Source organism: Zeus faber (assembly GCF_960531495.2).
Source record: "Zeus faber genome assembly, chromosome: 12".
Classification (NCBI taxonomy): Eukaryota; Metazoa; Chordata; class Actinopteri; order Zeiformes; family Zeidae; genus Zeus; species Zeus faber.
This window is the reverse complement of record NC_137196.1, coordinates 28,777,228-28,787,560: the sequence shown is the minus strand read 5'-3', so window position 1 is coordinate 28,787,560 and position 10,333 is coordinate 28,777,228. Positions and strand designations below refer to the sequence as shown.

Below are 10,333 nucleotides of genomic sequence, written 5' to 3'. Positions count from 1 at the left end.
AGACAGACAGACAGACAGACAGACAGACAGACAGACAGACAGACAGACAGACAGACAGACAGACAGACAGATAGATAGATAGATAGATAGATAGATAGATAGATAGATAGATAGATAGATAGATAGATAGATAGATAGATAGATAGATAGATAGATAGATAGATAGATAGGTACTTCACTATTTACTAAACTATGGTGTTAGTGACACACAATAATAATAATAATATTATAATTATAATTATAATAACAAAGTAAAACATAGAAATCAGTGTCTCTATACAACAAACCTTAAAATGAACAATAAACCTCTGCATCAACAACTTGCATTCTGACACAAGTAGGAAATTGTGCAAGTTTGTATAAATATAAACAGTATAGCGTCTGTACCGTCTCCACTGTGTAGTGTACTGGATGCCTTTGTATTATGGGGTGGAGTGTGGGCTGAATCTCTAATGAAAGTCCTCTCCTCGCTGCAGTGGCTTGCTTAGCTGCTAACGCAGGGTCATTAATTGATGTGGGCGGCCGGGGCGTGGGCTTTTCTTTTTTTTTTTCCCGCGCGCAGGGGTCTCCAAAGTTCCGCGAGCCTGATTAACTTTTTACATCAACAAACGGCGACGCTTAATTCCTGCCTTTTAAATGTGAAACGCGAACAAAGCACGGCGGAGCGTCGACACCGAAAGTGAAATGTCACCAATTAAAGTTAAATGGTGTTGACAACGTCCCGGAAAAACAGACGCGTTGTCATGTGTACAGTCACCCACGCTGCGCCGTCATTTAACTGGAGGAGCGGTGGAACCAACCGCGACCCCGTCGGCAAACATACAGAAACACCAAATATGGGCATAAGTGGGAGTGGGCGGTTGTATTGCGGAATAGCATGTATCGCATTACCTGTATGGAACGATAGAATGTTTGATAACGTGTACTGATCGAGGTAACTGGGATGGCGGGTGATGTTTCAAGATCAAACACGCTCATATTAAGTTATATTGTTGATACAAAGCAGTTTATAAAGTAATGAACGTATTTATCATGGACGTCTGTGACGGCCCCCGTTAGTTTCCGAAGAGACGATTCGAAGCCTCGGGTTCGGGGCGACGTCCGCCGCTCCATCTGGGCAGGGTGGAGCCAGAGCTTGATAGATTTGGGGGAGGAGGAGGAGCCTCAGGGTGCCGAGGGGCGGGGCCGGTGGAGCCGCCAGACGGTTGGAGGAGAGACCCGTCAATCAGGACGGGCCGCGCCCCCGTGTCTTCTTTATGGTCGTAACCCGGACGCCCGTTGGAAGAAGAGCGCTGGGATGTTGAGAGCCGAAGCTGTCGTCGGCCTTGCCTCGCTAGTTAGCAGTTTCTTCTTTTTCCGTTGACTTCCGCCCACATTCTCAGGAGCGCCGTCCGGTGGACATTAGCTGAACTGCAGTTTAAAGCACCTTTGCCTTGGAACACCTCGGCATTTATCGTCACATTGCACTCAAGTTCCTTTTCCGGTGAAGTCTATGGGTCGTTCGTTACACGGCTTGTCCACAACTTGGCTCCAACATGGCTGCCCCTGACCTTCACAAGCTTAAGTCGCCAAAACTGGCCGAATTGCCAGAATTTTTACATTCCTTTTTTTTTTTCATTTTCAGGATGCAAAATCAGTAATTAGTCGGTCACATTTTACATGGCTATTATTTAAGCACTCGATTTGCATATTTATAGTATTCCAGGTTTAATCCGACATGCACTGAAATAAGATAAACACGCTGTTCCTCACCGAGAAGGATTTCCAGTTAACAGCTGAAAATAAATCCTGTTGTTAACACATTTTTTTTTTTTTTTTTTATATCAGTCATCAGTGAAATCAGAAATCACTAATCCACCCCTATCATGAATCAAATCTGTCAAAACCAGGCTCAAATGAAACATTTAGAAACTATTTTTTTTTCACACATAATCGACTGTTCTGCACAATTTAGGATTTGAACGAATACCAATTTTTTTTAGTATTTTAGTTTTCCAGTATTTTCCAGCATGAAGTGATATTCTATATTATTATTATTATTATTATTATTATTATTATTATTATTATCGTATTATTATCATTATCATTATCATTATCATTATTATTATTATTATTATTATTATTATTATTATTATTATTATTATTATCATTATCATTATTATTATTATTATTATTATTTTTATTATCATTATTATTATCATTATTATTATTACTATTATTATTATTATTATTATTATTATTATTTTATTATCATTATTATTATCATCACTATTATTATTATTATTATTATTATTATTATTATCATCATTATTATTATTATTATTATCATTATTTATTATCATTATTATTATCATTATTATCATTATCATTATTATTATTATTATTATCATTATTATCATTATCATTATTATTATTATTATTTTTATTTTTATTATCATTATTATTATCATTATTATCATTATCATCATCATTATTATTATTATTATTATTATTATTATCATTATTATTATTAGTAGTAGTAGTAGTATTATGATAGTGATACCTAGTGTGTGCAGCATTTCTCCCTCTCTCTCACCCTCTCATACTGTATCTTCTCTCTCTCCTTCTCTTTGTACGCCCCCACCACCACCACCACCACCACCAGCACCACTCAACCATCATGGCTGATGGGTAACTCTCTCTCTCTCTCTCTAACCCCCCAGGTGGTGGTGGTGCTGGTGGTGCCGGTGGTGGTGGTGGTGGTGGTGCGGGGGGCGTCATTTTGGCCCCGCGCTTTTAATTTGATAAGGTGTATTGTCAGGCCGATCGTCGCCGCGTGGCCCCCCCGTCACACATGTCTGGCGGCACTGGGGGGGGGGGGTGATATTGGAAATCACCAAATGACATTAGTCCCAGTGAGAGAGGAAGGGAATGTGAGGACGAGGCTTTTGACCAATGATGAGGAGATTGGTTTGGACCCCCCCCCCAGCCGGGGTGGGGGGGGTCCAGGCTCCCTCCGGATGTGATATCCGTCATTAACGTTCCACATGCGGGAGGGAGGGTTGTGGCAAGACGGGTGAGGGAAGACAGGTCTTCCCTCCTCTTCCTCCTCTCCCTCCCTCCTCTCCCTCCTCTTCCTCCTCTCCCTCCTCTTCCCTTTGTTCCCCATTGCCGTCTTCGCCCGGCGGGGAAATAAGACGGAAAACAGGCAGCGATATATTAAAATTTTTCCGTAGGTTTCGCCGCCATCATGACCAACAAATGTGATTACGTCCCGTCGCTGCGTCGCCATAGCGATAGGGGGCTGCCCCCCCCCCGCCATTTTCCTCCTTCTTTTTCCATTTGTTTCTCCCGTTTTGAAGGATGGCGCTTGTTTTCTCCTCATTATACAACGCAGTGATGGCCCCGCGAGCGTGAGGGAGGTGGGAGGTGGGGGCTGGGGGCTGGGGGGTGGGGTTAAGGGGGGGGGGGGGGGTGTAACGACCGCTGGCGACCGCCGGAGCATCCATTCTGGTCGGGGCCGGCACCCGAGGAGCCGGCCGGGGCCTTTCCCCCTTTTGTCAGCGGTGAAATATGAAGCGTTTCTCAATCCCGGGCGCTGGCTGTGCTCCCCTGCGGGCGCCTCAGATACATTGAGTTAACATAAAGCACCACCCAGGACGGGGGCGGCCCGGGTGACAAATGAAGCGCCTCCGTGCGTTTTGGGAGGGGAAGCGAGGCGGGGGGGGGGGGGGGGGTGCCCCCCTTTTTTTTTCTCGTGGAATGAGATTCGGTCGTCGTTTCTTCTTCTGGCGCCGATTTGCGCTTTTGTTTCTCCCGTTTTTCTTTTTTTTTTTTTGTTGTTTTTTTTCTGGCCTTATTTATGTTTTTGGGCTGAGATGTATCTGAGCGGCCGCCGCCGTCCGAGGCAGATGGAAGCCGCTGGAAACGGATGGTGCTGTAGTGGAGGAGCCGGCGGCTGCGGCGGGGGCCGTGGATCGCGGTTCCCTCTCCTGGCTTCGAGGGGAAGTGAGTCGGGCTGCATTGCTATTCTCCCGGTGTCGGCGCTACAGTTCATTTCCACGCCGCTCCGCTGAGCCGACAGACGGCCCACAATCACCGGGCGGCGCTCGGCGCGGCCCCGGGGGCACGTAGCGCTCCGCCGACTCTTAAAATGGATCCAATTTGTGGTTTTGGGGGCAGGGCGAGGGGACCCTCGCTGTGGTACAAATGAGGTGGCTCGGCCCGGCGCTGATCCGCTCCGACGCCGGCTCATTTAAAGTTGGCGGGGGGTGAACACCCTGCGTTTTTTCTCGGGGCGGAGGCCGTCGCGGCCCGGTGCGGAGGGGTCCAAGGACTCGTTGGCTAATTAGTGGGGGAGGCGCCAGGAGGCGGGTGGCGCGCACGGCGCCAGGAGGCGGGTGGCGCGCACGGCGCCAGGAGGCGGGTGGCAGGAGGCAGGAGGCGCGCGGGGATCTGCGGCTCTGTGGAGCCGACCCGAGGAGGAAACGCTCCTGTCGAGCACTTTCATGTTTGTTTGTGTTTGGAGACACACCAAGAAATTCCCTGTGATTCGGTATCAGCAATTAAATCTGTGATGGTGTCTATGAGTGTGTGGGTGTGTGTGATTCTAAGTGAGTGTGTGTGTGTGTGTGTGTGTGTGTGTGTGTGTTTCTGTTTGTCTCTGTCTGTGTGATTCTTAGTGCGTGTGTGTGTGTGTGTGTGTGTGTGTGTGTGTGTGTGTGTGTGTGTGTGTTTGTGTGTATGTGTGTGCGTGTGATTCTAAGGGTGTTTGTGTGTGTGGGTGTGTGTTTGTGTGTGTGTGTGTGTGTGTGTGAATCTAAGTGTGTGTGTGTTTTTTTGTGTTTGTGTTTGTGTGCGCGTGTGATTCTAAGGGTGTTTGTGTGTGTGTGAGGGTGTGTGTGTGTGTGTGTGTGTGTCTGTGTATGTGTGTGTGGGTGTGCGTGTGTGTATGTGTTTCAGGGTGTGCGTGTGTGTATGTGTGTGTGGGTGTGTGTGTGTGTGTGTGTGTGTGTATGTGTGTAGAGATTCCCTTGAAGCGATTTCTTTCTGGTTTGACTGTGTCTGCCTGCATAGGGGAATCTGTCTGTTTCTCTGATTCGTTTCTGTGTGTGTGTGTGTGTGTGTGTGTGTGTGTGTGTGTGTGTGTGTGTGCGTGCACGTATGTGCATGCGTGTGTGTGTGTGCGTGCTTGTCAGTCAGCGCTCACTTGGTTCTGAGGGGTCTCGTGAACGCAGCAGCTCTGCGCTAAGCGCTGGGGCGGCTCAGTTTGTGTGAGTCTCACTGGAGCTGCTCCGAGGCGTCAAAAGTAAAAGTTCAACCGAAATTCCGCCGAATTCGCTCCAAACCGGCACCGGGGCCGCGACGACACAGTGCGGGAAACGTCCCGGGGAGAAGGCGAGGAGGGCGCCTCGCCGCTTCAGCGCCCGTAAACCCCGGCGAGACGGTAATCACAGTGTGTATGTATAAATATGAGGAGCGGCGCTGGGATCACTTCCTCGTGGCTGCGCCGCCACGTGTCATCAAACCCACACTTATCTCTCAAACGGAGCCAAACTCACGACAATACCAGCACCACCACGCCGAGGGATGCGGCGTCACACCGACAAAGCGCTTTGCTTTTGTCGTTTCATCAACAACCCACGATCATTTCGTCAAAAGTGCCCGATTCCAGCCACGTCGCCTCCGGTTGTTGATATTCGCCGCGTGAAGTCGGATCTTTCCTCGCGCCTGGATTAATAGAATGCCGTTCCGTCCCCTTTTTGGCGTCGGTCCAGCGGTTCTCAACGCCATTCCCTCCCGTTTCTACAAAGCACCTGAGGTCGACCGACGGCGAGAAGCCGCCGCTGTCCGTCCGGGACGGAAGCTGTGAACCCGACGGAGGACGAGGAGGTCAAGAGGTGGGAGGAGTCCTGCCTCGCCCAAGTCCCAGCTGGGCCCCCGGTACCCTGGGACGGTGGCGGGATCCCACACAGACACCTCGAGGGACGATTCAGGGTCTCCAGTCGGCCTCGCCCGAAGGGTTTGGGAGGCGGAGGAGACCTGAGTGGGGTGTGGGGGTTGTGTGGTTTACGCAGCCACACCTGTCCTGGGTCGAGGTAATTGGGGCCCAGGATCACCACACCACCCCCACACCACGTGAAGGAAAAAAAAGCAAAAACACTGGGAGGAGGCAAACTCCACCCAGGAAGGTTCGGGAGACTAGTTAGGAACCCAGGTCTCCACCCGCTCAGTCGTCCACTCAGGAAAGTGCCCTTTCTCCACTTCCTCCTCCCGTACATGTCACTGGGTGCATGTAACTCATTAAAAGTCCTTAGGCTTAAGTTTCCACCGCGGAGGAATTACCGCGCACAAGATTCGACGGTTAGTTCACGTTAAAGTTATTCACAGACCCGACGCCGCCGCCGCCGCCGCCGCCGCCGCCGCCGCCGCCGCCGCCGAGGCGCTCGAGGCGCTCGAGGCGCCGAAGTGGTCCGTGGTCTGATTGAAGCCCGGTCCCCGAGTTTGTTTGCCGTCGACCCTTCTCCGCTCGGGAGCTTAATTATCCGCCCTGCGCTCCAGGGAAATCAGCGCGCCGCAGCCGCCGCTGGACTCCTGACAAACAAACAGTCGGATTTACGAGCCGCACGGAAACAAGCTGTGATGCCGTCGGTCCGAAGGTGATTGACACCGTCAGGTCCAAACGGGCGGCGGTGGTTTTTGGGCCAAGAGTCGGGGACGGATTAGGGACACGTTTCGTTAGAAGATTAATGAAAGCGGCGGCGGGAGAAATGCTCGGACCGTCCACTTCATAGACGCACGGATGCCCCCGACACAAAATGACTCTAGTAAGAGTGGAAATACCATATCAGTATTTCTACTTCAGTCAGAGTATTAAGTGTGAGTCTTGAAGGTACTTCATATCCAAGGATGGAATGAATAAGCCTGGATCACACCGGGCGTCATCGCTCTGATCGACTCAGGGATGAGTCCTCTGCTCGGCTTCCTTCTCATGCAAACAGATATAAATCCCAGTTTAAATAAAATAAATAACTCGGCTGCTGTGGAAATGTACATCTGCACGTAGTAGACTCAAAGGTATGGATATTTGATTTCATATGTAGGGGAGGGAACGTCTCCAAAATGAATACACTTAAGCGAGTACACATACTTAGTACTATACACCAGTGCAGTAACCAACTAAGCTGGTGTACTTTGTTACTTTCTATCACTGAAAGCTTAGTTAAAGCCTCTTTTCTATTTTTCGGCTATTTGTGTATTTTACAAATTTTAATTTTATTCTCTATTTTTATCCTACTTTATTTTATTATTTTCTTTATTCTCTTGTTTTTTAAATTATTTTTTTAATTTTTTTATTTTACGCTTATGGTCTGTGCCGACGTGCGCCACACCTCACCAGGAGGAATTGCTGGTGTATCTGAATGTACCTGGACAAATTAAACCCCGTTCTGATTCAGATTCTCAAAACAAACACTCGCTGCTCAATCCCACCCCGACACAGCTTGGGTCTGACTAACACACGATGGGCTTTGGATCCAGTTGTGAGCTACTTTTTGACTGGATTAAAACCGGAACCCGAGGAGGCGCCGGTGAACCCGGAGCTTCATCTCCTGTGTCAACACAACACTTAGTCTGCACCGGCAAATTAAAATGCAAAGCAAATTGAAAGTAATTATGTCTAATGTTTGCTCCGACACGAGTGTCTGTCGCTCTGCGACACTTTATTTTTGAATTTCCATTTAAGGTGAAACGTGCCGTCTCCTCCTGCTTCCTGCCCGGTACCGGTGGCGGCAGGTGAGGCTGAGTGTTAATATTTTAGTAGGCGAAGACGCAGAACAGTAATAGCTCATTTGTTCTGCGGCGGCAGAACTTCCTATAATGGCCTCCTGGAGGGGTCGTCGACCTAATTAGACCCTAATATCTGAGAGAGGTGTGTGTGTGTGTGTGTGTGTGTGTGTGTGTGTGTGTGTGTGTGTGTGTGTGTGTGTGTGTGTGTGTGTGTGTGTGTGCGTGTTTGGTGCAGGGTTTGTCTATCCCCCAAACAACACACGCCCGTTCTCAAGCCACGCTCATTACCTTCACCCGAGGCTCCATAACCGACATGAGAAGCAATACAAGACTCGTTGTGTGAACGCCGGTTATAAGACCACAAGTAGAATTGCAGTGTCAATTTTAAGCTGAGGAAACTTGAGGAAAAACTAATAACTCCTTGGCAATAATGTTTTTTTTCCAGCATACAAGTACAATGCAAAACTGACATGTTCATTATTCCACCCGACGTGTATGTCCTATAGCCTTTATTTATCCACATCTGCATGTACGGTTGGAAAGGAACACATTGATCAAAGATAACCTTATCATATGTGTTAGCAGTCAGTTGTCAATAAGGCGCTCACACACAGAAATCAATCGATCCGATTGAGGACACGGGGTGGTACATCGATACGGAGCATCGGCTTTCAGGAGTGTACAGCGTAGGGCGGAAATAAAAACCTCCACATGCGGGTTTGATTTACCATTTTTCCACCGTAGTTATAACGTAACATGCAAGCGGCTATGCCTTATCGGTTGCGTCACCTTGGACATCACAGACATGCCGGAAAAGGGACGGTCTGTCCAGGTGTCGTTTCTCCAGTGTGATAAGGGGGGAAAAAACGTAATTACTCCATAGTAATAGTAATTATAAAAAAAATAAATAAATAAATCATAATATTTATTATTAATTTCTCTTTTAAATACTGTTTAATATGCACTTGGAGCAGTCTCCAGGCGCACGCACAGGGAATGACTCGGCTCAGATGACGTAGCAGCTGCCTCGTCGTGGAGTCCAGAGTGGGCAGAGTGGGGATGTGAGCACCCGTCTGTCCATCCGACCTCGTCTGGCTCACAACTCAACAATTACGGCGTATAATAAAGGCGTCGCCTTTTATGCCTAATTTCGGGGCGAGTGCAATTCCTTGCCATAACATTTTCGTTTCACATTATGTGCTGAACTTCAGCGAGAGTCGGAAAACGGGGTTTCCATCACCGCCGACGAAGCTGGAGCCGATAAATACCTGTGACTAGTGAGTCATTTGTCCCGGGACTGAATGCAGATTGTAACCTTTCCAACTAAAGACAAAAGCCAGATGTTAGCGGGTCTTGGTGTTTTTTTTTTTTCAGATTCAAACAGTCGAACCCTTCCTTGGGGTGTGTATACGTATACGTCTTCTTCCCCCTGATTTATGAATTAGTGCGTTTGAAGCTCAGGAAGCAAAAAGAAACCATTGATTTTCGCATATCCAGCCGAGCGCGGAGTTTAAATGCTGCTTTTGCCAAATTCATCACATCGATTAATGCAAGCGAATGTGCACACATGGCTGCGCATATTCCACATTACTGTTGGAATGACAGATGGGTCAATCTTCAAAGCTGTCTTCAGTTTTAAGATGATAAAGATGTTGGAATGCACATTATTTAACGACAAGCTGATGTTTCAACACTAATTAGACTGCTTGTTTGCTGTTCCTGTGCGAAGGGGCCTTTGAAAGATCGAGATGCATTTTGATGCTGCACCCTGGGCTGGGTCTGGTTTACCGGCCACGGATCTGGAGGAGTTTGAAATACACTGGGCTGATCCCCACACGTGGTTGTACTTCTGCTGTTGTTGGTTGGTTGAATGTACTGACGGGCCGCTCCCTCCTCTTGTTTCAGTGAGACAGAAGAAGGATCTGGAGAAGGAAGCCAAGGTTAGCATCCTTGAAGCCGGCATCGCAGATGTGAGTACCCTACTACTCCCCCAATCACAGCACTACCCTACTACTCCCCCAATCACAGCACTACCCTACTACTCCCCCAATCACAACACTACCCTACTACTCCCCCAATCACAGCACTACCCTACTACTCCCCCAATCAGAGCACTACCTTACTACTCCCCCAATCACAGCACTACCCTACTACTCTCCCAATCACAGCACTACCCTACTACTCCCCCAATCACAGCACTACCCTACTACTCCCCCAATCAGAGCACTACCTTACTACTCCCCCAATCACAGCACTACCCTACTACTCTCCCAATCACAGCACTACCCTACTACTCCCCCAATCACAGCACTACCCTACTACTCCCCCAATCAGAGCACTACCTTACTACTCCCCCAATCACAGCACTACCCTACTACTCTCCCAATCACAGCACTACCCTACTACTCCCCCAATCACAGCACTACCCTACTACTCCCCCAATCACAGCACTACCCTACTACTCCCCCAATCACAGCACTACCCTACTATTCGGCTAATCACAGCACTACCCTACTACTCCCCCAATCACAGCACTACCCTTCTACTCCCCCAATCACAGCACTAC

At 48.4% G+C, this 10,333-nt stretch overlaps 1 protein-coding gene across 1 annotated transcript in view; it reads left to right on the top strand.

Annotated features, from left to right (window-relative positions):
• The window catches only part of LOC307237752 (receptor-type tyrosine-protein phosphatase N2-like), a gene marked incomplete at both ends in the record, with an annotated part of 149,474 nt that overhangs the window by 66,818 nt on the left and 72,323 nt on the right, over positions 1 to 10,333 (top strand). The window contains one exon of the mRNA XM_080010516.1: positions 9,673 to 9,737. Coding sequence (XP_079866642.1) covers positions 9,673 to 9,737 — 65 coding nt within the window. The remainder of the gene's footprint in view (positions 1 to 9,672; positions 9,738 to 10,333) is intronic.